Here is a 20,614-nt window from a genome sequence, read left to right as displayed (position 1 = left end):
ACAGTAACTTTTTATGAACGCGCTGCAGGTGCCGTATAAGGGAAGATGTTCCTAGGTGGTTAACGTCCCTACCCCGACTTAATTCACCTTTACATATGGTACATATGGCAAGACAGTTGTTGTCCGGATTTGGATAGAAATATTGCCAGACCAAAGAGGTGGAATGTTTGGTCTTCTGCCCAGGCATGACCGTGATGGTCTTTTTCATCCCACGGACAACAACTGTCTCCCCCGGAGCCTGATTTAAACAAACCATATCACCCGTCCAGTGCTCGGAAGGTCAGGCATCGCAACCGCCACCACACTTGGACTCTCCTTGGGGATTTGTGATATCTTCTTAGAACACACACTTCTTCGCTGTGCTTTTGCCAGCTTTACTCGTTTGATTTTTTTAGCGGGAGGAGGGCTTCCATCGTCATGTGAAGCTGAACCACTAGTCATGAACATAGGGAAAGACCTTAGCTGTCCACTACCTTTACTAAACAATTGACCCTCCAACAGTCCTTAGCGAGGAGGATGAAGCACGACAGCAGTCATCCTGAAGCAAAACGTATAACTGAGGCCTTGACTGCTATGTTGGTGTTAGATGTGCGTCCGGTATCCGCCATTAGTGCACTCCGTGTCGTAAATGGCATATTGGCAAGTTTACGTTTCTCCTCAGATGATTTAAATGGTTTTTTTTTTAAGGTCATTTTCCTGAACTTTGTCATTTGGGATTGTATGTGCCCTCTACTATGACATTGGGCATCGGCGTTGGCAGACGACGTTGATGGCATGTGATCGTCTATGTCATGACTAGTGGCAGCAGCTTCAGCACTAGGAGGAAGTGGTTCTTGATCTTTCCCTATTTTATTTTTATCGGAGAAAGTTTGGTCCTCCATTTATGTTATATTGATATATGCGTGCGGCTAAGGCGCACACAAACACAGAAAATATTTTTTTTATTTTTGTTGGAGACTAGTGCACTTTGTGGGTTACACCACCCTTTAAGAAATGAGCCAGCCGGCTCTTTACTTATGTGACACAGGCGCACGCTTGGCGCTGCTCCTTTGTTGATGCACGTGCAGCTACAGTGCACACAATTCACAAAGACAGAAAAAAATGAATTTTTAATTTTTTGTGGAGCGCACTTTGAGGGTTACACCACCCTTTAACAGACAGACGCACGCTTGGCGCTGCTGCTTTGAGGATGCACGTACAGTGCACACAATTCACAAACACAGAAATTTTTTTTTTATTTTGTTTGGAGTGCACTTTGGGGGTTACAGCACCCTTTAACAGACGAGCCAGCCGGCCCTTTACTTATGACACAGGCGCACGCTTGGCGCTACTTTGTTGATGCACGTGCGGCTACTGCACACACAATTCACAAGCACAGAAAAAATATTTATTTTTTTTGCACTTGGGGGGAGCACCCCTGATGGACAGAGCACCCCCTGGACAACACTACAGCACCCCTTTAGGACTGGGACACTGCACAGGACTTTGGAGCCCCTATGGACAACTGACTGCACAACACAGTCCAGCCAGCCCCTATGGACTTTGGAGGAGTGGACACAGCCCCTATGGACAATAGCAGCACAACACTACACTGCACTACACTACACAACCCAGCCAGCCCTAACTCCCACACTCCCTCTTCACTGTCCACAGCCGAGTGAGAAAATGGCGCCGACGCGGGTACCTTATATAGAATCCAAAACCCACGAGACCCGGAAGGTGGGATGATGACATTTTGCCTCGATTTCAGATCCGAGTCAGGTGGGAAAAGTCGTGCCTGACTCCGATTGGCCTTGGATCGGGGGGGGCTAGGATTTCAGAAATCCGAACCCGCTCATTCCTAATTATATATATATATATATATATACACACACACACACACACACACACACACACACACATACATACACACACAGATGTCTGCTTGCCGGTTATTGCATTCTACTTATGTCACAACTATTCTTGCTGACAAAATAAAAAGACCTCTAAGAGTCTCATGTGACTCTTTATCTTGTATGTAAAAGATCAGTGCACAATCTATCCAGTCCTTCATGCAATCAATGTAAAAGCAGAGTATACACTACACGATGGTACTGAGTGATTTACTGCCAGATATGGATCCACATGTAACAGAAAAAGAAAAATATGGATATAGCATAATACTGCATGCCATAAAATGAGAAAATATCCTCCACTGTGCAGTTAGAATTTGGAATAAAGTGCTTCCCAGAACTTCCAATTCAGAGAGAGCATGATAATAGCAATGGAGAATCTGTGGATACACCATCTGAAATTAATGCTTACAAGATATCAAAATGTAAAAGCCCTTCACGTTATTTGTCATGCCTTCAGCATAGGGTTTGTTATGTTATGTTAATTCATATTAGCAGCCCCACCTAGTGGTCAGGACAATATACTGTATAATTTCATGCTGTTTGCATATTCCATGTTATGTATATGTTTGCCTTGCATTTCCATGTACATATTGTAATTGCTTTTTATTGTTTATATTTACAGTTTTACCGCGCACACTCGTTCATACACACGTATCTGTGTACATTCACGCAAGTTCCTCTATTGAATAATAAACTCATTTCTTCAGATCACATCTGACTGGATTATTGGAAGGTAGAGTATTGGTTATGGCTGCCTGCTCCAAATTTGTCAGACACATAGTGAGGGACAGAACAGTAAAAACATCGGGCTCCCAGCGTGTGATGCATATATCTGACTTCGTCAGCAACATTTTCTGTCAGCAAGTGGGACACATACTGACTCACAGATCTGTTACACTGCCAGCCAGAGCTATCTGCATATGACAGCACAAGAGTTTCTATACAGTCTAACCGTGGCAGCTCAGCAATAGGAGTACCACCATTGACTACACAGGAATTTCACACTGTCAGTACAGCCACCTGCATATGGCAAGACAAAAGTCATGGAACAGTCAAACAGCCTAACAACAGTTCCAAGACCCTGACTACTCAGAGACCTGCTACAGTGTCAGCTCAGTTACCTGCACATTGCAATACAGCAGCCTCTACACAGTCAAGCATTTCCATTCCATCATCATGTCACAGAACACGACATCTTCATACAAAACAAGGTCTCAAGTGTCTAGTTCCTCCAAATCTTTATCTGTCAGCAATGCAGACATAATGGCGCACGCAAAAGTGGAAGCTGCAAAAGTGCGGGCCACTTTTGCTGAACAAAAGATGTCATTGAAAATAGAAAAATCACGTTTGGAAGCAGAGAAAGGAATAGAGAGATCACATCTGGAAGCAGAAAAAGATATGTAGAGTTCACGTCTAGAAGCAGAAAGAGATATGGAGAAAAACCACCTAGAAGCAATTAGTGAGACTCACTGTAGAGAAGGAAGCCGCAGCTGCCATAGTTGAAGCAGAATTCTTAGATTCTGTAGAACTCCCTGATATAAGGAGGATCAATGTGCTTGACACAGAGCTTGGATCGCAGAATTAATTGCAACGCACATCAGAATATGTCAATCAAGCATAAAAATGAGTAGCAAACCTCAATCAGTACAAAGCATGCATTCAGACTTCGTCAGTGAAACAAGCCAAACACACAATGCAGCGCCCCCACTAGTCAACAGTGAACTACAAACTTGCAAACAAGAGAATTCTAGACACAGGGAACCCATGAGGGACAACCTTCCCCCACACCAGGTGTCTGAATATGCAAACTACAAAAAAGGCACAATTACCTGTACACAAAAGTGGTAGGATACAAGCCAACAGAAACCATACAATCCTAACAGGTATCACCACACACCATTTACCCACCATGTTAATGCACAAACAGCATCTCCTAGAGCCAATCAAGACACATTAGACTTCGTCAAGTTTTTTGCTCACCATGAGCTGGTCACAAAAGGACTCTCAAAGTTCAATGATCGCCCTGAGAGCTTCAGAGCCTGGCAATCCTCTTTCCAAAATGTAAGAGTGTTTCAGAGGGTTAGGCCTTTCACATAGCGAAGAGATAGACCTTTTAATTACATGACTTGGGAATGAATCCGCTGAACATGGTAGAAAGTTAAGAGTAATCAATATTAACCACCCTGAGAATGGCCTTAAAATGATCTGGGATAGATTAAATGAGTGCTATGGCTCATCAGAGATAATAGAAAGCGCACTATTCAAAAAAATTGATGATTTCCCTAGGTTACCTAACAAAAGCTATCAGAGACTGAGAAAATTAAATGACCTACTAATGGAGCTTCAAGTAGCCATGTGTGAGGGAGACTTACCAGGACTTGCCTTCCTTGACACAGCCAGAGGCATTAACCCTATAGTGCAAAAGCTACCTTACAATCCAAATATAAGCAGCGGCACAACGTGCCATTTCCACCATTCTCTGTTTTTGTGGACTTCGTGCACCGACAAGCTAAGACGAGGAATGATCCTAGTTTTGCCTTTACACTGACCAGCTCAACCCCTATTCGACCAAACCCCCACAAAATGTCAGTCGCAGTTCAGAAGACTAATGTGCATTATACAGATTATTCCCACAGGTCTACCTATTCTACTCATCAAGAGAACAAAGATAAAGATCCTGCCCAGCAGTGTCCCCTGCATAACAAACCGCATCCTCTCCTGAAATGCAGAGCCTTCAGAGAAAAGTCCCGGGAGAAGCACAAAGCATTCCTAAGAGAAAACGGAATCTGCTACAAGTGCTGCTCTTCTACAACCCACATCCTGCACATTTGAAACTTATAGCACATCTGATACCAGAACTGGACCCACTAGCCCAGATAATTCTACTCCTTGGGAGAGATATCTTACGAGTCCACAAAGCCAGAAGTCAGTTTAACGGTCCACACAATGCTCCTTATGCTCAAAGATTAGACCTAGGATGGGTCATAATAAGAGAAGCATGTCTTGGAAATGTGCATAAACCAGCTACTGTCAACAGCATGCTTACCTGTACTTTAGAAAACGGACGCCGTTCTCTATTTCAACCATGTCACAATCACTTCCTCATAAAGGAACTACCACACTGCACTGTCATAGACTCTCCTAGTGACAACCACATCTGTGACAGCTACCAAAAACATTTGGGGTGCACAGTCTTCCAAAGAACAAAAAGGGATGACCAAGTGGCAATGTCCATAGAGGACAATCTATTCCTGGAAATAATGAAAAAGGGACTAGTCAAAGATGATGCCAATAGCTAGGTTGCACCTCTACCCTTTAAAACACACAGACGGCGCCTACCTAACAACAGAGAACAAGTACTTAAATGCTTCTCTTCACTAAAATGCAGCTTTCACAGGAAACCAGAAATGAAAGATCACTTCTTCTCTTTCATGGACAAAATATTTGAGAATGGTCATGCTGAGATAGCTCCCATTCTTAAAGACACGGATGAATGCTGGTACTTATCAATGTTTGGAGTATACCACCCAAAGAAACCAGGTCAGATCAGAGTCGTGTTTGATTCCAGTGCCGAGTTCGAAGGCATCTCCTTAAATGATGTTCTCCTGACAGGACCAGACCTTAACAACAAACTCCTTGGAGTACTCATACATTTCCGTAAGGACTCTATTGCCTTCACAGCTGACATTCAACAAATGTTTCATTGCTTCCTCGTGAGGGAAAGTGAAGAAATTTCCTAAGATTCCTTTGGTTCAGAGACAACGACCCCTCTAAAGATATTACAGAGTACCGCATGAGGATACACATCTTTGGTAGAAGCCCTTCCCCTGCAGTTGCCATCTACGGACTCAGATGTTCAGCTCAGGAGGGCGAGCTAGAGTATGGTTCTGATGTTAGACAACTTGTGGAAAAAGATATCTATGTAGATGTTTAAAATCTATGCCAACGGATGAGACAGCAATCAGCCTCCGCAAGAAAGCTCAGGAAAAGCTTGCCTGCTCTAATCTCAGGATCCACAAATAGCTTCCAACAGCATCATACCAGTGACTTAAGGGATTTAGTTTTAGGAACTGATTCTCCACCAGCTCAACGTAGCCTTGGACTCTTATGGGACTTAAAATTTGACTCCTTTATCTTCCAAGTGAACAGTGAGGAAAGACCCTACACCCGCAGAGGTGTCTTGTCTGTTATAAACAGCTTGTATGACCCCTTAGGATTTGCTGCTCCTGTCACCATCCAAGGTAAAGCCTTGCTCAGAGACCTAACCTGCGAGTCATCCGACTGGGACGCGCCACTGTCTCCTCAGAAAAGAGATTTGTGGGAGCAGTGGAAAAGTTCTCTGTTTAACCAACCTTTATATTACAAGTTCATATGCTCATGTGACTTCTACAGAAATACAAAACCAGAGACTATGTGTATTTTCTGATGCTTCAATCCAAGCAATCACTGCTGTTGCATATCTTAAAACTGTGGATATTAGAGGTCAGTGTCATATTGGGTTTGTCATGGGCAAAGCGAAGTTAGCACCACTTCCAGAGCACACCATACCCAGGCTAGAACTTTGTGCTGCAGTGCTAGCTATTGAATTAGCTGAGCTCATTTCATCAGAGTTGCCAATTGAACTCTCGGGAGCAAAATTCTACACAGACAGTAAAGTAGTGTTAGGATACATCTGCAATGAGACAAGGTGATTCCATGTTTACCGTATGTCAGCAACCGTGTGCTATGGATCAGGAGGTCCACCAATCCAAAAGAGTGGCACTATGTATCTACTGCTCACAATCCTGCAGATCATGCTACAAGAGCCATCTCAGCCAGTCTCCTTAAAGACACTTTACGGCTCAGAGGACCGGAGTTCTTGTGCGAAACAGATGGGAACAATCCTTTAAGTGACACGTTTGAGCTAGTAGACACAGATACAGATATGGAAATCCATCTACAAGTGACTACGATCCATACCATGATCTCACATTGCCAACTTGAGCCACACAGATTCCAAAGATTCTCTACTTGGAAATCACTTCTTAGAGCAATTACCTGCCTAACTCACATAGCCCGTTCATTTAAATGTGCCACATCTCTAAGGCTTATTGAATGTAAAGGTTGGCATCACTGTCAAAATATTTACGCAACCAAAGAACTACAAATTTGCTCAAACATCAACACTAAAGGTGTAGAGGGATACCTCAGTGAACAAGGTTGTACATGGACTTTCAACCCGCCTCATTCTTCTCATATGGTAGGTACAGTACATGGGAAAGGATGATTGGCATAATACGCAGAATCCTTGATTCCATATTCCTGCAAGTAGGTACTGCAAGACTTACTCACAAGAGTTTAACAACTTTCATGGCTGAAGTCTCAGCTATCGTCAATGCCAGACCTTTGACTTCAGTTTCTAATGACCCAGAAGATCCACTTCTGCTTACTCCTGTTACTCTTCTTACTCAGAAGACTGGGACTATCTATGCTCCTTCCGGAGAGTTAACCAACAAAGACTTATTCAAATGACAATGGAGGCAAGTTCAAAGTCTAGCAAACACCTTTTGGGACAGGTGGAAAAGACAATATACCTGTACCCTGCAGCCAAGGACCAAGTGGCAAGTTGCCAAACCCAACCTAAAACTCGGTGACATTGTGCTGGTCAGCGATTGCCAGTCACAATGTAATGAGTGGCCTTTAAGTCTCATCACCAAGACGTTCCCAAGCAAGGATGGGAAAGTTCGTAAGGTCAAAGTCAAGATCTGTAAGCAAGGAGAGACTAAGGCCCTCATTCAGAGCCGTACGCTCTGAGCAGAGCGCACGCTCTGAATGAGGGCCGGGCTCCATTTTCATGGAGCGTCCTCCTGGACGCTCGTATAGCTGTGGGTCACCACCCACAGGCTATACGAGCGTGCTTTGTGATGGCCGCGATGGTCGAGACCATCGCGACCATCGAAATTGCGAGCCAGAGCCTGCGGTTGAGGTTTTCAACCGCAAGCTCCGGAGTGATTTTGGCTCTATCAGAGCCAAAATCACTCCCACTGACATCACTAGTGATGTCAGTGGGCCAGCTTCTGACGGAAGGCGTTCCCGTGGGAACGCCCCCGTCAGGGAGGCACACCCCCGGCACGCCCACCAAAGGGGGCGTGCTGTCAATCAACATTGACAGCATGCCCCCTTTGATCGGACACAACGAGCGAAGGACTTTCCTTCGCTCGTCGCGTCTGGCGCATGCGCACGACGGAGCTCCCTCCGTCGTGCGCATGCTCAGTCCATAACATCGACCCACTTGCGAGCGGACAGCCGCTCGCGAGTGGGTCTGAATCAGGCCCTAAGTTGTTTCTCAGCCCAGTGTCTGAACTGTTTTTCTGTTACCTACTTAGTGTTTAAATTTGTGGTATCAGCGATACCAGACGGGGAGTGTCATGCCTTCAGCATAGGGTTTGTTATGTTAAATCATATTAGCAGCCCCACCTAGTGGTCAGGACAGTAGTAGTTTAAATCTGTTCTATTTTGTCCCTCCTAACATGCCTTAGCAGTCTAGCAATGCATTCTGGGCTAAAGGAGCTGTAAGCAGCCATTTCCTCCACACACATGGCCCCAGACAGTCAGCACTTCATATGCTCAACCTGGTATAGCATCCGATGGTGAGTTTCTAAGCTTCAACTGTGCCATCATAGATCTGCTTAGCCAGTTATGTATGTTAGCTGTACTATGTCACACTGCAGCCTATACTTTGCATACTGTATATTTCATGCTGTTTGTATATTCCATGTTATGTATATGGTTGCCTTGCATTTCCATGTACATATTGTAATTGCCTTTTATTGTTTATATTTACAGTTTTACCGCTCACACTCGTTCATACGCACATATCTGTGTACATTCACACAAGTTCCTCTATTGAATAATAAATGCAGTTCTTCAGATTACATCTGACTGGATTATTGGAAGATAGAGTATTGGTTATGCTGTCTGCTCCAAATTTGCCAGACACATAGTGAGGAGCAGAACATTATCTTTCACATCACAGGACACCCCAGACATAGCAGAAGAGAATCACGGTAGGTGCATATAAAAAAATCTGGGGCAGGTCAAGATGCCGTCTAACTGGCTGTCCTGCTATCTTGATCTGGTGGTGCCGTCTCCCACTCCACTCACCCCAATGTGTTTCGACTCTCCAATGCACTTTTGTCAAGGCTGGAGCGTGTGTCAAATTCTTATTCTAGAACACCAGAAGTTACGTCTTCTGGACTCTCTCTCAGTTTGTTCTTTATCAAAGTTATTCAAATGTACCTCTGATTTCAGAGATAGGTGCCAGTTAATAAAGTTCATTGAAACATAAAAAGTGTTGTCTTATTTCTTACAATGCATAGAATATGATTGAACCCTATGCATGCAGATACAATGTAAAAGTTAAAGTTATTAAACAAAGATTATTACTCATATTCCATTAAGATATCATGCTCACCATGAATCGGCACATTGCATATTTTGGCAATCAATATTGGTGGCAATAAATAACATACTTATCTATGTCTGAACCCTCTGGCACATTCTCTTCATTTGACCTCAAAAACGAAGATGAAGTATCTACATTCTTCTCATCCTCCTACTCTATTACCTCTCCTCTAGATCGTATACCCTCACAAATCAGTAAAGCTCTGTCTCCTGTGCTCATCCCACCCCTAACTAAAATCTGCAATCTCTTTCTCTGAACTGGCATCTTTCCATCACTGTTCAAGCATGCAAAGATTACTCCCATCCTGAAAAAAACAATATTCTGACCCAAACACTCTCTCAAATTACCATCCTATCTCCCAGCTCCCATGCCCCTCCGAGCTACTTGAGAGACTTGTCTACACCCGCCTCACACACTTTCTAAACTCACACAACTTATTGGAACCACTTCAGTCCGGCTTTCGTTCCCAACACTCCATAGAGACAGCACTGACTAAGGTAGTAAATGATCTGGTCACTGCCAAGGCTAACGGCCAGTACTTACTCCTAATTCTTCTAGATCTCTCTGCTGCTTTTGACACTGTTGACCACTCTCTTCTCATACAAACACTACAATCCCTAGTTCTTAAGGACACAGATCTTTCTTGGTTCTCTTCCAACCTATCTGATCACTCTTTCACTGTTCGTTATTCTGACTCTGCCTCCTCTTCGCTACTTCTATCAGTACCACAAAGCTCTGTCTTAGGTCCTCTGCTTTTCTCGAACTATACCACCTCTCTTGGCAAACTAATCTGCTCATTTGGATTTCAGTACCATCTGTATGTAATCTACCTATCCTCCTCAGATTTATCACCATCTGTATTGGTCTGGGTCACTGAATGTCTTTCTGCCATTTCATCTTGGTTGTCATCTCGCCACCTGAAACTTAATATTTCTAAAACAGAATTAATTATATTTCCACCGGCCAATAACAGTTACCAACCTGATCTCTCGATTACGGTTGATAACTCGACAATCCACCCTGCTCCACAAGCTCGCTGCCTTGGTGTCATCCTTGACTCTGAACTGTCCTTTGTTCCCCACATTCAGGCCTTCATTCAGAGGCGGCAATACGGTCTACGACCGCATGGCCGCCTCGATGTTTGTCAAGTGCGCATGCGCACGAGGGAGCCGGCTCCTTCGTGCACATGCATGAGACCCGCTACGACCGACAGCGCCGGTTGTAGCGGGTCTCTTTCCAAAGGGGGCGAGCTGTTGATGTTGATTGACAGCTCGCCCCATTTGGAAGGCGGGCCGGGGGGGTGGCAGCCCAAATGGCGGCGTTCCCATGGGAACGCCTACCGTTTGGGGGAGGCCCCACTGACATCACTAGTGATGTCAGTGGAGAGCTTCCGGCTCTGACAGAGCCAGAAGCTCTCCGGGGCTTACGACAAGTGAGACCCTACCCTGGGTCTCGTCATAAGCCCCGATGGTCGCGATTGTCTCTGACCATCGTGACCATCACCCTAGCGGTCGTTAGAGTGTTAACCCACAGCCTAACGACCGAAACAGAGGCGGGCGGTCAGGATGCAAGCGGCCGCCCAGTTTCTGAGCGACCGCTTGCATCCTCTGACCGCATCTGAATGAGGCCCTCAATCTGTCTCAAAATCATGTTACATACATCTAAAAACAGTTCCAAAATTCGACCATATCTCACACAAGACACTGCAAAAACTCTAATCCATGCACTCATTATTTCCCGCATTGACTATTGCAATAGCCTCCTTACTGGTCTTCCCAAAAAACAGGCCATTGCCATTACAATCCATTATGAATGCAGCTGCAAGGCTTATCTTCCTTGCCAAACGTTCATAGTCTGCTGCCCTGCTCTGTCAGTTCCTCCATTGGTTGTCAGTTTTCTACCGAATTCAATACAAAATACTTTTACTTACACATAAGGCCATTAACCAAACCACACCAACATACATCTCTTCACTCATCTCAAAATATCTCCCAACCCGCCCTCTCTGCTTAGCACAAGATCTGCCTCTCTCATCCCCACGCATTACTTGCTCCCATTCATGGTTACATGACTTTCTTTGGGCAGCACCCACTCTATGGAATGCCTTACCATGCACAATAAGAGTTACATCTAGTCTCCAATCCTTCAAGCATTCCCTGAAAACTCACCTCTTCAGGCAAACTTATCAGATTCCAGAACCGCCCACATAACCTTCATATCTTCCATGTCTAATTACAAAGAAACGGGTCACAGTCCACACATAACCTCACACATTGTCTTTTTTTCACATCATCCTGACATTTGGTTGACATTACTGTGTGACTGGATCATGCAGCCCACCAAGAAACTCTGCAATCTGGTTGGACCAAATTGCAATATACAGTCAGGTGCATAAATATTGGGACATTGACAAAATTTTCATATTTTGGCCTCTATTCACCACCACAATGGCTTTGAATGAAACAAACAAGATGTGTTTGAACTGCAGACTTTCAGATTTAATTTGAGGGTAATTACATCCAAATCAGGTGAATGGTGTAGGAATTACAACAGTTTCTATATGTGCCTCCCACTTTTTAAGGGGCCAAAAGTAATGGGACAAACTAAAAAATCCTAAATCTAGCTTTCACTTTTTAATACTTTGTTGCAAATCCTTTGCAGGCAATTACAGCCTGAAGTCTGGAACACATAGACATCTGGGTTTCATCCCTGGTGATGCTCTGCCAGGACTTTACTGCAAATGTCTTCAGTTCCTGCTTGTTCTTGGGGCATTTTCCCTTCAGTTTTGTCTTCATCAAGTGAAATGCATGCTCAATCAGATTCAGGTCAGGGGATTGACTTGGCCATTGCATAACATTCCACTTTTTAGCCTTAAAAAACTCTTTGGTTGCTTTTGCAGTATGCCTCGGGTCATTGTCCATCTGCACTGTGAAGCGCCGTCCAAATGAGTTCTGAAGCATTTGACTGAATATGAGCATATAATATTGCCCGAAACACTTCAGAATTCATTCTGCTGCTTTTGTCAGCAGTCACATCATCAATAAATACAAGGGAACCAGTTCCATTGGCAGCCATACATGCCCACGCCATGACACTACCACCACCATGCTTCACTGATGGGGTGGTATGTTTTGGATCGTGAGCAGTTCCTTTCCTTCTCCATACTCTTCTCTTCCCATCACTCTGGTACAAGTTGATCTTTGTCTCATCTGTCCATAGGATGTTGTTCCAGAACTGTAATGGCTTTTTTAGATGTTGTTTGGCAAACTCTAATCTGGTCTTCCTGTTTTTGAGGCTCACCAATGGTTTACATCTTGTGGTGAACTCTCTTTACTCACTCTTGTGAAGTCTTCTTTTGATTGTTGACTTTGACACATATACACCTACCTCCTGGAGAGTGTTCTTGATTTGGCCAGCTGTTGTGAAGGGGTTTTTCTTCACCAGGGAAATAATTCTTCTGTCATCCACCACAGTTGTTTTCCGTGGTCTTCCGGGTCTTTTGGTGTTGCTGAGCTCTCCGGTGCGTTTTTTCTTTGATTATTTGTGATTTGGCCACACCTAATGTTTTTGCTATCTCTCTGATGGGCTTGTTTTGATTTTTCTGCCTAATGATGGCTTGCTTCACTGATAGTGACAGCTCTTTGGATCTCATATTGAGAGTCAACAGCAACTGATTCCAAATGCAAATGTCACACCTAGAATCAACTCCAGACCTTTTATCTGCTTAATTGATAATGAAATAATGAGGGAATAGCCCACACCTGTCCATGAAATAGCTTTTGAGTTGATAGTCCCATTAATTTTGGCCCCTTAAAAAGTGGGAGGCACATATAGAAACCGTTGTAATTCCTACACCGTTCACCTGATTTGGATGTAATTACCCTCAAATTAAATCTGAAAGTCTGCAGTTAAAGCACACCTTGTTTGTTTAATTTCAAAGCCATTGTGGTGGTGAATAGAGGCCAAAATATGAAAATTCTGTCAATGTCCCAATATTTATGCACCTGACTGTATAGCACCTATCCTTGTGCATCAATGCCTATTTCCCTATAGATTGTAAAGCTTGCGAGCAGGTCCTTCCTACCTATATATCTATTACCCAGTTTTGTTCTATTAATGTTTCCAATTGTAAAGCGCAACGGAATATGCTGCGCTATATAAGAAACATGTTAATAAATAAATAATAATGGTCTGAAAAAAAAATCTTTAGTCTTTAATCGAAAAAAAAAAAAGTATATACATACATATACATATATATATATATATATATATATATATATATATTCCACAGACAAAAAACCTTATGGTTTCCCATTAAGGCTTCTTAGATATGATGTGAAATTTCACAAAGCCTACTGAATTTCTGCCACTCAAACTTAAAAAAGCAATGAAATTCTGCTCATTAAGGCTGATGCCTTAATGGACGTGTTCCTTGTGCAGTACAATTATGGTATGCCATCACACCCTGTGGTTAACTGCAGATTCACTCACAAAATGGTGGAGCTACCAATTCACAGAATTGTGTGCTCATTGGTATACACACCTGCAGTCTATGCAACTGAGGTCTGAGCAGTTATGTGGCTCCCACATCCCACTCAGAGTAAGTAATAGCCTGAAATGGTGGATCCATTTGGGAGGATGCGTAAAAGATATAGGTAATTGTGTTGAAGGAGAAGGTGAAGTCTCCACATCAATTGTCGGCGAAGATGATAAACCCTTATTTTTACATATGAGCATCATGGAAATTAAATATTGTTGACAATACATTGCTCATTATAATAATGTACAGTTACTTACTTGCCCCTGAGGAATTTCATCCTTTTTATCTCTATCCATCATCGGTATTGGTGAAATTCCAATCCTTTTCATTTCATCTCCCTTTAAAATATAAAGATAAATGAATGTATTGCCAACAGTGTAATATTACAGCATTCAGTATAAGCAATGGGTCAATAGATTATTGCACTTAAAAAATGTTTTATATAAATTTCTGTTTTCAAGGCCATATAAGAGTCATGGGTGCCTGTGAAACCATCTCAATAAAACTAAAAAAAAATAATTTATAACTTGCCATAGTTGCATAAATATTGCTCTTCTAAATATAAATGAATGTCCAAAGCATACCTCTGCCCAGAATTCTGCATATATATCATCAGCAATCATTCTGGTCACTGGCCAGTGTTTTGTCACAGAGCAAAGATCACATGCTGTCATCATCAAACCAATTAAGCGATCTCTGGAAAAAAAGTAATTATGTAAGTAAGTGGGCAAACAGTAAGTTGTTCACTTGTATGTTCCCTGTCTTTATCATTATAAGAATGCCCTTTGCATTGTATATATATATATATATATATATATATATATGTGTGTCTCTAGAATGATCTCTGTATATTGGTCCCCAGAATAGGCCATATATTGCTTACTTAATATTGTGTGCTATATCTATATGGACTCACCATTAAACACTAGGGGGTATATGTACCAAATATTGATTTTTAATCAAGTTTAATAGATATAAATAAATATCGATGCTGTGTTTCTGGGGCTAAATCACATCTACTACCATTTAAAAAAACAAATAAAAAATATTTGTCTTAGTAAATGTGTTATTTAGCCCCAGAAACACAACATCGATGTTGATCGATTTAGATCGAAATCAATTTGACCTTTAGTAAATATACCCCCTGTGACCTAGTTTAAAATCTAGTGTATTTAGAAATTGTGGATTTAAAATTGTGAAAAACAATGGTGTCCCTGTGAACCTGTTTAAGCCCAGGAGAATGCCTTTCATTTGGGGCACTCTCTACTAACTGAAGTAGAGTCAAGCTTCAAAAAGCCCCTGAGATTGTGCCTTGACTTCCAGATCTTCATAGTCCCAGACCTCATGGAGAAAGTATAAAGGCAGGAAATCTATACGATCATCACAAGAGGTGCAGTGTTAGGAACCAGGAACAGCTAATTGCTCCTGTGCCTGTAGTAAATACATAGTTCATAATGAAAGGTAAGGTCAGGTCCAATTATCTCTCTGAAATTGGTATTTTACCTGTGCACTTGGTTATTAAAATTCAGTGCTCCTGTTTGGTGAAGTTCCTCCAAGTGTTTTCTGTTTCCAAAGTACAGTGCAAGGTCTGTGGCGATGATGGCTTTGCGGATGATCTCCAACACCTGCTCATACTCATTGGAACTCAAATTGGAAAAGATATTGTGCCCTTCCAGCTATGTGAAACAACAAGACATTGATAAAAAGCACAATGTCCTATATTTTGGACAAGTATTTATCCAGTAATGGCAACATAAGATATTTATTTATTGAGAGAGAGAGAGAGAGAGAAAGAGAGAGAGAGAGAGAGAGAGAGAGAGAGAGAGAGAGAGAGATTCCCACATACTCCAGACTGCACAATATCACTATCACTAACTTATCTGCTAACAATGTGATTCACAGCATGAGATTTATTGAGCCCATTGTGTAGACACTCAGTGGCAACAGATTGTCTGGAGTCTTTATAAAATAATAACCAAAACAATAAAAAAATTACTGTGTTTCATCATTCAAAAGGTAAAAATAAACCAAACAGAAATACTGGGCAGTGGCAGTTCAGTTTTGTTACACTATGTGTGGGGACCCAGAACAATGATAACTTGAACAGAGCCAGAAAAACAAAAAAGTTCTTTCTAATGTGACAATGCATCCCAAAAACCTGGCCATTAATTGATTAATTTGGATGTTGCCTGGCAGGTGGTGGTACTTAAAAGCTTTGGATCTTAGCAGATTAATTTTGTAGAATCTTCTTGTAAAGGCAACATAAGATATGTGAGAGAGCGAAAAAAGAAAGAAAGAGACTGCGACGAGAGAAAGAGAAAATAACTAATGTCTGATAAGGCAAACACTGCCGTTTGAAATCTGTATTGCATAACCAACAAAGAATATTAGCTCATGATATTTTTTACTGAACACCACCCAAAGTTATGTTCAACAGTTGGGCTGAAAGGATAACTTAATGGTGACACATCTGTATATTATATGCAGTATCCTCGCAAAGACAGAATATTTAGGTCACAAAACTCAAATCTAATGCAAGCGTTTTGGTTGCTTCACAGTGAAAACACTAGGAAACTCAGTATTAGGGTCCAAAGTCCTAACTTATCACTGCCCCTTCAATCACCACGTGCTTACATACAGGAGGTAAGACCAAAGATCACTCAAATAGGCCCAATGACAGACAACAAGTAGCAGGTGACAGTAATAAAAACCTGTTGATGTGCACTACAAACATTCCTTCCAACCTGTGGAGATCATCAGCAGAACTGAAGCCACGTGCACTTAACGTACACATCCATGACTGCAGATACACACAACAAATGATATAATTGCAACTGTACAAAGGTTTATCCAGTTATTTGTAACAGGAATAAGAAAAACATAAATTAACTACAAGAAACACCTTGCTCATTGCTAGAATCAAGGTAGGAGAACTTTTTATTTTTAAAGAATTCAATTTACAAATGAAAAAGTTTACAGCAGTTATCCACTGAAGATTGTACTTTCCTACTTTTTGGTGACTCTAGAGTGGAGTGACAATTGCTGCATGTTGATGCAATTTGCATCATCACAGCCTCCCACTGCCAATGACACAACTTGTAGTCACTTGTACAGCAAATAGAGGGCAGGAGGGAGTGTGTGAAGAAATTGGGGCGGATATGTAGGGAGGAGAGGAGTGACTGAGGGAGGTTTGAATTTAGGGCCTCATTCAGACCCACTCGCAAGCGGCTGTCCGCTCGCAAGTGGGTCGATGGTGTGCACTGCGCATGCGCACGACGGAGGGAGCTCCGTCGTGCTCATGCGTTCCCAAGGTAACGCCTACCGTCTGAAGCCGGCCCCACTGACATCACTAGTGATGTCAGTGGGAGTGATTTTGGCTCTGATAGAGCCAAAATCACTCCAGGGCTTGTGGTCGAAAACCCCGACCACAGGCTTCTGGTCGCACTGGCGATGGTCGCGATGGTCAAGACCATCGCGACCATCATCTTGCACGCTCGTATGAGCTGTGGGTGGTGACCCACAGCTATACGAGCGTCCAGGAGGACGCTCCATTTTTATGGAGGACGGCCCTCATTCAGAGCGAGCGCTCTGCTCAGAGCGTCCGGCTCTGAATGAGGGCCTTGATTCTGAAAGGCACAGTAAGCCAGTGCAGTGACTGGCAGATGGGAGCAGCATAGCTAGGAAGAAGAGAGAGTAAAATGATCCCGGCATCATAGTTAAGCTGAAGAGGGGTGAGCCAGGCGTTTGGAGGGCCAGAGAAGATTAGATTGCAGTAATCTAGGCGAGTTATGAGGAGTGTGTGATGAAGATTTAATTAGCTTCCAGGACTTGATGGAAAAGGGGAAGGTTCAAACAAAGAATGGACTTTAAAATATCCAATATTACTGCAGTATACACAATGATGTACTGTGGGGGTGTATGGGTCAATTCTGCTGCAGTTCTTTACTCAGGATGTACTGTTGGGTAACAGCATTTTCTCTTAGCCCAGTTATTTATTTTCCAATGATTGATCTGCTCCATTTATGCCCAGTGTCACTCTTCTGTTTTGATCTACAATCCAGTTATAGTACCTATTATTTGAACACAGACAATTCTGTCAGTTATGCTGTGAAAGTGACAAATAGGATAATTGTACCAGCAATCCCATTATGTGCAATGAAGATAAAAGTAGAATTTATTTTAGTTTTAGTCCTAATTAGTTTAGTATTTCAGGACCAGATGATGCATTCTCTACAAACATCTGTTGTAGTTGTACTAATATGCGCAAGCCTGTAACCAATAAGATACTGTGTAAATCTTTACAAGTTAAGTGAAAGATGGGTTCTGAAATGACAAAACAATACCATGGGCGAGATGTAATAGGGTGCGAGTTTTGAAAAAGTGCGAGTATAAAGCTATACCCTATGTAACAGAGTGTGACAACATGCAAACTCCCATGTTTCTCATATCCCCGCAACTTGCAATGGCAAAACACGCATCCAGATGTTTTGCCATTGTGAGCATACAAATCGGGCAATGTAATAGAGTGCGAGTGCTTAACTCACACACTATTACTTCTGTTAACTCTAAAAAGCAGACCAGCTTCAGGCTAGCGAGTCTAGTCTGAGCAGGTCCAAGTTACACAGAAAGATGCACAGATCTGTGAGATCCGTGCATGTTTCTGTATGTTAAAAAATAAAGTAAACAGTAAAAATAAAATGACGTGCATCCCCTCCCACAAGCATAACCAGAATCGGGCTCTGCTGGCTTGTCCTGGTTCTTAAAAAGCAGGGGAAAAATGTGCAAGGTTCCCCTGTATTTTATGGACCAGCACAGGGCTCAGTTTAGCCGGTCCTGGTTGTTGAAATACAGGGCACAAAATGAGTAGGGGTTCGCTGTATTTTCCATAGCCAGCACCGGACTCTTTCTAGTGGGGGTGTAATGCCACAACTGGGGTACCCTTTCAACAGGTCCCATGGCCAAAGCATTACACCTGACCACTAGTCAGCCCAGGCCAGGGATCCCTGGGGAGCTGGGGACCCCTAAATAAAGGAAGTCACCCACTCCAGGGCACCTAAGGCTTGGGTTGATTGCCCGGGGCTATCCCCGGCACCCCTGGCCAGTTGGTACCGGGTTGATTGTGTTAAAGTGTATGTAAAAAATAAGAGTTATGGTATGACATACCTTTGTTAACTCTTTTTCTTCGAGGTCCATGGTGTCCACAGCCAATACGTTGGGGTATGAATCCCGGTCACTAAACAGTTAATACAAACGAGCTCTCTGCTCCCAGGATGCACCAGGTCCCTCCTCATATACCCCACCCCCTGCCTCAGGTAGCCAGTTCGTTACCAAGCTCCAGCAGGCGAAGACAAAACACAGGGTAAGAAAGAAGAAACCCATACTCAAGAAATACATTTTACGGAAACCCCCCCCCCGGAACTACAGGTGCGTCTGTGTGGGTGTCCCGTGGACCCCATGGACCTTGAAGAAAAAGAGTTAACAAAGGTATGTCATACCATAACTCTTATTCTCTTATTTTCTTCTTCAGGGTCCATGGGGTCCACAGCCAATATGTTGGGGATATCCCAAAGCACAAACCCTACGGGCGGGGACGCTCCTGACTCTCGGAAGAGAGGAGAACCTTACGCTCGAAGGAGGCATCCTGAGAGGCAAAGGTGTCAAAGGCATAAAATTTGACAAAGGTATGCATGGAAGACCATGTGGCTGCCCTGCATAATTGCTCAGCAGAAGCACCCCGACAGGCCGCCCATGACGGACCTATCGCCCTAGTAGGATGTGCCGTTACTGAATCCAGCACCCATATGCCAGCCTGTGTATAAGCCATTGAAATTGCCATGCGAATCCACCTGGCCAGTGTCTGTTTATTGGCTGGCCAGCCACGCTTATGACAACCATAAAGCACAAAGAGTGAATCAGACTTCCTCCATTTGCTAGTGCGTTTCACATAAATTCTCAACGCACGGACCACATCCAGGGAAGCCTCTCCTGTCGAGAGACTAGTACCCTGAAATGCTGGAACTACTATTTCTTCATTAATATGAAATCTAGACACTACTTTCGGAAGGTAGCCCTCCCTAGTCCATAGTACTGCTCTATCTTGATGAAACACCAAGAACGGCACATGGAAAGAAAGTGCAGCTAAATCCGACACTCTCCATGCAGATGCTATAGCAAGAAGAAACACTGTCTTTGCTGTCAGCCACTTGATGTCTATTGAATTTAAAGGCTCGAATGGAGGAGCCTGTAAAACTCCTAGAACTAGAGTCAAATCCCGCGGAACAACTGGGGGAATGAAGGGAGGCTGAATCCTCAACACCCCCTGAAAAAAGGCCCTTATATCTGGTCTCAGGGCAATTTTTTGTTGGAACCAGACCGAAAGAGGCCAGGCGGAGTCCCTTTTCCAGACCGCTTTGAAGAAAATCAAGCACTCTGGAGATCAGAAATTTCTCTGGGTCATATCTTTTCAGTTCGCACCACTGAAAGAAAGTATGCCAAATTCTATAGTATATTCGAGCTGAGGATGGTTTCCGTGCCTTCAGCATCGTCCGTATAACGGACTCGGAAAACCCTTTCTTTCTCAAGACGGAGGCCTCAAGAGCCATGCCGTCAAAGATAGCCGATGAAGATCTGGGTACCAGCAAGGACCCTGTAGCAACAGATCCAGTCTCAATGGCAGAGGCCATGTCTTGTCTACGGAGAGAGACTGTAGATCTGTGAACCAGTGACGCCTCGGCC

At 43.2% G+C, this 20,614-nt stretch overlaps 1 protein-coding gene across 1 annotated transcript in view; it reads right to left on the bottom strand.

Moving 5' to 3' along the window:
- The window catches only part of PDE10A (phosphodiesterase 10A), a 253,134-nt gene that overhangs the window by 31,699 nt on the left and 200,821 nt on the right, over positions 1 to 20,614 (bottom strand). The window contains exons 18-20 of the mRNA XM_088472542.1: positions 15,383 to 15,555; positions 14,464 to 14,575; positions 14,137 to 14,217 (exon numbers count right to left, since the gene is read on the bottom strand). Coding sequence (XP_088328668.1) covers positions 14,137 to 14,217; positions 14,464 to 14,575; positions 15,383 to 15,555 — 366 coding nt within the window. The remainder of the gene's footprint in view (positions 1 to 14,136; positions 14,218 to 14,463; positions 14,576 to 15,382; positions 15,556 to 20,614) is intronic.

Source organism: Taudactylus pleione, unplaced genomic scaffold (assembly GCF_031769625.1).
Source record: "Taudactylus pleione unplaced genomic scaffold, aTauple2 ptg000125l, whole genome shotgun sequence".
NCBI classification, from domain to species: Eukaryota; Metazoa; Chordata; class Amphibia; order Anura; family Myobatrachidae; genus Taudactylus; species Taudactylus pleione.
Note: the sequence above shows the minus strand (reverse complement) of the source record. Positions and strands in the feature narration are given on the sequence as shown.